This window comes from Hylobates moloch, unplaced genomic scaffold (genome assembly GCF_009828535.3).
Source record: "Hylobates moloch isolate HMO894 unplaced genomic scaffold, HMol_V3 SCAFFOLD_19, whole genome shotgun sequence".
Classification (NCBI taxonomy): domain Eukaryota; kingdom Metazoa; phylum Chordata; class Mammalia; order Primates; family Hylobatidae; genus Hylobates; species Hylobates moloch.
The window spans coordinates 60112517-60118516 of NW_026652294.1; the positions used below are offsets into that span (position 1 = coordinate 60112517).

General features: G+C 37.6%; 1 protein-coding gene across 1 annotated transcript in view; it reads right to left on the reverse strand.

Annotated features, from left to right (window-relative positions):
• ADAMTSL1 (ADAMTS like 1) overlaps positions 1-5177 on the reverse strand; it is a 454301-nt gene extending 449124 nt beyond the window's left edge. The window contains exon 1 of the mRNA XM_032138382.2: positions 5035-5177. Coding sequence (XP_031994273.1) covers positions 5035-5097 — 63 coding nt within the window. The 5' untranslated portion in view covers positions 5098-5177. The remainder of the gene's footprint in view (positions 1-5034) is intronic.
• Between the last annotated feature and the right edge of the window lie 823 nt (positions 5178-6000).

The window sequence follows — 6000 nt, forward strand, 5'->3', positions numbered from 1 at the left end:
CGAGGTCACTGTTGGCTGCAGATTACAGCCATTGGACATCTTCTTGACGTGGCCAGAAAACTTTTAACTAACTGCCCTCCATGCTGGGTGCTCCAGTTAACAGAGTCCCTGAGAGGCGAAACAGAACAGTTAAGCTTTATTCAATGTAGGTTTTAATCTTGAAGTTCGGGAATTGGGGAGATTTAGTCATTTATTTTTGAGCTCATGGAAAGAAGGAGTTGATAGCAACAGCTTACCCCAGTTAGCAGGCAGGCTCCCCACACAGCTGTGCTGGCCTATTTCAATTAGGATCCTTTAGGACTTACATCACCTCTGGTATGCCAGTCCTAAGCCGCTCATGAGCCAGTACTGCCAATCAAGCCAAAATTCAACCACATGGTATGGTTTTTATGATGTAGACAGAAAATGACATGCACTTGTCTCATTCTGGTGAAAACACAAAGTTTGAAGCCAGCTCTCTAAAAGAAGAAAGTTAGTAACAATGACAAGACTATAAAACTTGATTTAGACCCATTTTCCTGTGATTATCTCAATACAGTTAACCAGTAGGTTATTCATGGTGATTCAAGGAATGTTCTCACTCAAGAAAAGGCTCCGGTCCTTATGCTACGAAGAGGTCACTTCTGGGTCACTGTACTCATGAGACCACAGAAACAGTAGAATATGCTTACTGAGAGGAGGGCACAATTAAACTTACATAGCTGGACCTGACAGTGTGTCATTCCTGGAAACTGGAAGATACATAAATTAAAAGCAGAGCTGTCACTTGACCAAAGAAACAGAACTACACATATGAATTTAGGAATCACTGAAAATATGAAGAATTAAAGAACCCTTCGATAGTCTCTGTAAGTCATTTTTTCTCTTCATTTAGTTCACAAACTGTATCTACACAGCACTCTACTAGGTGCTTCAGGAAAAGCAGAAATTCATAGGACCCAGTATTTTTCCTGGAAGAGTTTAAAATTATATTCTGAGTAAGCCATAATAAAGGGGAGAACCAAAACACCAGACCATGTCTCATGCTAATATAATCTCCAAGCAAAATACAGCCCAAATAAACTAAGTTTTTTTAAAAAATGAGTAACTTGTATAGGGTTAACGACACTTAACTGATAAAAATTGCAAACCCTGACTGTAATTTTGTTAGTAGGATAGAAGAATAAACTTTGTGAAGCTCCTAAGTTTGAGTAATAGCCTACTCCATGGTGTGTTAGAAGACTGCTTTCCAATTTATTCATACATAATAGTAAATGGGCATCAACATGTATAAAAGCATACAAATGCACAAATACATGCATGTATTTATTTATTCATTCTCTTCGTCTCTCAAAAGACTTCAATTTCCATATGATTTTTCAAGGAATAACTTTCCTGGTGTAACAAGATTCTTCTGTAGTTCACTAGTGACCACTATTGGACACTCTTCCCTCAACTTATATGAAGCAACAGAAACGGTGTATGTGAAAATAATAATGGGGGCCAGAAAGTGGTCCTGAACACACTGGAACACTAACAACAGGAGCCTGAGTAAACAAAAATGTAGCTGGCCATGTCTAGACAAGAAACTTCACAAAAACATGAAGAAGGTGATTTTTAAGTTTTAAATGCTTCATGGTGTTCTGTAGATCTCTGCAAAAAGTCTTCAAGCCTGATTTAAAGACAATCTAGGCTTGAGAATAAGAAATCTGTGCAGTGAACAATTATAGAAAAGTGCTTGTGCATGCACACGAACACACACGGACATACATGCTGCTGGAACAGGCCATGGTCTCCTGTAAATAAGTGACTTAACATTCATTCCACAAGCTAATGGTGCTTCTCCCCATCCAAGATAGATCCACTTAGATAATAGTGGGAGAGAGTGCCAGAGGGACTGATGGGAATGGGCTATTGTGTTTGACTAGTTGCCATGTATAAATTAGTACAGAGAAGAAAAAGAAATTCAACAGAAAAACACATGTACTTTATTATAATTCCTAGTGTTAGTCTTGCAACTCTCACAGTAGCAGGCGAAAGAGCTTAAAACTATTTAAAAGAAACAAAAGGCAAATGCAAATTTGATTAAATGCCTTTCTGACAAGAAGTGATTTGACTTCAAGTGTAGATGGACACATATGTCAATGGCCAGTCATGGTTTTTGCCACATTCTTTTTGAGCTAAACAATCGGGACAAAGGAGAGAGAATAAAAGTGAGATAGCAGGATGGGAGGATTGGGAAAATGGCATTATGTAGCTTAATTTCACCTGAATATCAAATGAAATCTCTTGATCAGCACTACTGTCCTACTGTGCCCAGAATATAAATCTATGATATATGCTTTGTGCATGAAAATATGGGTGGTAACCTAAAATAGATTCAACACCCATCCTCTCAGAAATAAGTTCCAAGGGGAAAGGATTTTGACAGAATGGAGGCTGAACAACCTTCAATATTTGTACACACTCAAGAACCTAGTCATGATACAGATGATTCAGCTGTCAATGAAATGAGGGATATTTTAATAAGGTAGAAACTGGGCTTGCCACTAAATAGACAGGATGTTTTCTAATTAAGTTACAGAGACCTTTAGAAGTTGCCCCAAATAAGTCCAAGAATAGACAGAATCCTTGCAATGTGTAAATGAAAACAAAAACAAAAACAAAAAAACTATAGGAAAAACAAGCCTCTCAATTCAATTTCTCTATCAAGCTTGAAGGTTGAGCTGGTGATGCCACACTTCTGGTTCTAAATCAAGTACAGAACAGGCTAAAGGTCACAATCTCTTAAGCCAATAATTAAATTTAATGCTAAAGGGGGCAGTTAATGAGCAAGTCTAATAACAAGTGCTCATGATATTGTACATATCTTTAATGATCAAGATGATGCAAAAAGCCTAAATATCTGCAACAAAGGGTACAGACCAACCTGCACCACTGTTTTCATTGTTCTTAAATATTTACAACCACCATACGAAGCAAACATGTTCTATTCTCTCCATTATTTGACCTTTGGGTTCAGATGCAAGCTTATTTCATTACCTGAAAAATGGGTTTAAAATGTCTTATTTGTATGATTATTGTAGGGATTCATTGTAATGATTTTCAAACAACTAGCCACATTCAGACACAAAATACATGACAGCTATTACTAATGCTGTTATTGCTTTGCAAAGTGATGTATGTAAACACCAGTCAGTTCTTCCTTTTGTAGCATAACTCTCAGATTTCCACTTCATTTAAATGCAGGTGTAAAACAAACCTAGGTTTGTTTTAATTTTATCTTTTTAATACAATTATTGTAATTTAAACATGATATGTTTTAAGTCCTTCTGAAATAAGCATACATACCTTTTCATTCCACATAAGTCAAATTATATGCTCAAATACATATATGAATATTCAAGATATCACAGAGGCATATAATGCGTTTACCAAATGGATAGCAAAACAATCTATTCCTGAATGGGAAAGTTTTACTAAAGTATAATGAGATCATACTTCCATAAGAAAATATCAAAAAAGTAATGTATACTGGTAATTTGCTTTATGATGCAATATAATGGGAAAATAACACACACTTAAAAAAATCACAAAGAAGGAAAGATGAGACAAACTAATGGTGTATACAAGTAACACATCCCATATGGAAAAAATGAGACACCTTTCATAAATCGCTTGCTCCACAAGTCATAAAGCATACCTAAACATTCTGTTCTTTGTATTTTTCAGAACAGCTAAAACTTATAGTTCATTCATGCTTGAAATGTAGTTTGCCTTTAAATTTCTATGAAAAATTAAAAATATATTTCTATATTTATAGCACTTGCAATGCAGCATTATAATTTCTTAGCTACAATGATGCAAATCATTAAGAAGTGGGAATCTATAAAATACTGAATCTCTGTCTGATTACTCTATTTGATGAATCTCCTGGACTTTTTCAGTTTGTATGGCTTTCTTCCCTACTTCAAAATTATAGTGCAGATCAGATTTGTCAGAATCTAATCAGAACAAAACATTCCTTCCCCATCAAGGAATCAATGCAACCTATTCATTTGCTACATTTTTACCTTGTTGTCTTCTTGCCTTGTTACCTTCTGAGGAAGTTCTGGCATGTTATAAATGTGACAGGAAAAACTACAATCACATTTGTTTGGATCAGTGTGTGCAAATTTTGGAATCAAACCTTCAGATGAGGTTTACTAAGCTGTCTGCCCAGAACACTCTGGTTTAAAAAATGTGCATTGCTATTAATATTTTGAGTGTAGATTTATTTTGGACAGTAAATGTTCATTTTCTGCCCATAAAACCAAGTATGAGTCACAACGGAACATTTACTTCGAGTCAAAAATGCAATGTGTACTGATGTTCAAGAGCAGAGCATCTTATCACTATGACTGTGGCAATCAGCCATACTAAAAGTCACCATTCCTTTTTCTTCTTTAAAAGTAAATTTGAGACCAAAGGCCATAATCCCCAATTCATAAATCCTAGCATTAACTTCTATTCATAAATGACTTGCAGTAATTAAGAGCTATAATCTGGGTTGGCTGCAAAGAGACTCTCATTTCCCTCTTTACCTGGTTCCGTAGTACATGTGCATAGACGGAAAATAATTCATTAAAGGCAGTACGGGCAAGCCCCGCAAAGCCTATCCATCAAAAAATTCCAGGAACACCACAGTGAGTGAGTTTGATTTCAGGATGTCTGTTATCCAAATTCCAAGCATACACACCACCATATATACAGTCCTTAGCTCCCAAACTCCATGCAGTATGTCCCAAAGTTCATGTCTCAGTATCAGTGTTACTATATAGCAGTAACTAATTCCAGAAAGTCTTGCAGACTTTATCTTACTTGGGAAGTTGAGGTTAAAAGTTCTGGAAGGAGTATTCTCCCTTTGTAATCGTGTAAATTATTTTACCTGGAGTTTTAAGATAAAGACACACACACACACACACACACACACACACACACACACACACACACACCCACACCCCAGCACCCAGACTCAATGGCAATAGCAATGTATTGAAATGAAAAGGCATTTACCAGGAGCAGGAAAGCCAGAAAGAGGAGCAGGGTGCCAGGAGTTGCCCGACGGCAGCATTCCATGCTTGGATCCTTGCCGGAATCAGAATCGGACACTGAATAAGCTGCTAAGTGCTCCTCTGCCTGCTGTCACATCCAGTACTGGTGCTAACACTCCAGTCCTGCCTATCAGCTTCCATCAGCCCCGCTCACATTTCCTGACCGAGGGGTGGGTGGGTGGATGGGTGGGGGGTAAGCTGAACGGAATCTCTCTCGGAGCAGGCAGCCAGCCAATCAGGCTCCTGCTAATCAGACATGCTGAATAACAAAGCCAGGAGGACAGAGAAAGTGTAACAGTGCGAGCAAAAAAGGGGGAAAAGGACGAAAAAGAAAGGCGAACGAGCAGCAGAGCGAGAAGGGAAATGCAAAAGATGCAGAATTGCAAAAGATGAAGCCAAGCACTGTGCTTCCCATGGACCTGGTTAGTTCTTTGTGAGATGCATTTCTATTTGCCATTTGCCTGTGCTGATGTCTGTTGCTTTGTAAAGTACAGTAGCTCCCTGTGACTGTGTATTGTTCCATTCAGGAGAGAAACTTAATCCCTGTCAATATACAACATATGCCATAAAGGGAAAGAACCATAGACAAAAACCGACTTAATGTGCCCTGTAAATGTGTTCTGTACAACTGTTTTATTTCGCCTCCATAAAGTTCCTCTTTACTTTCTCTCTTGACTTGGAAAATAAATACTCTATACATTTTCTAAAGGTTCCTCACTAAGCCTAAACAGTGGCATAAGTTATTTTGTGTTATTAAGGACTTAATTTGGGGGGGGGAAAAAAAAAGGCAAGTTGCTTCTCTGTAAAGTGACAATTTAAGGCATTTAAGATTTGCTAATTGTAAAGGCACAATTAGAAATTTAGATCCCCCAGTTTAAAAAGAAACCCTCAACAAAGACTCCAGGATGAGTGGGGCTGAAATTTGGGG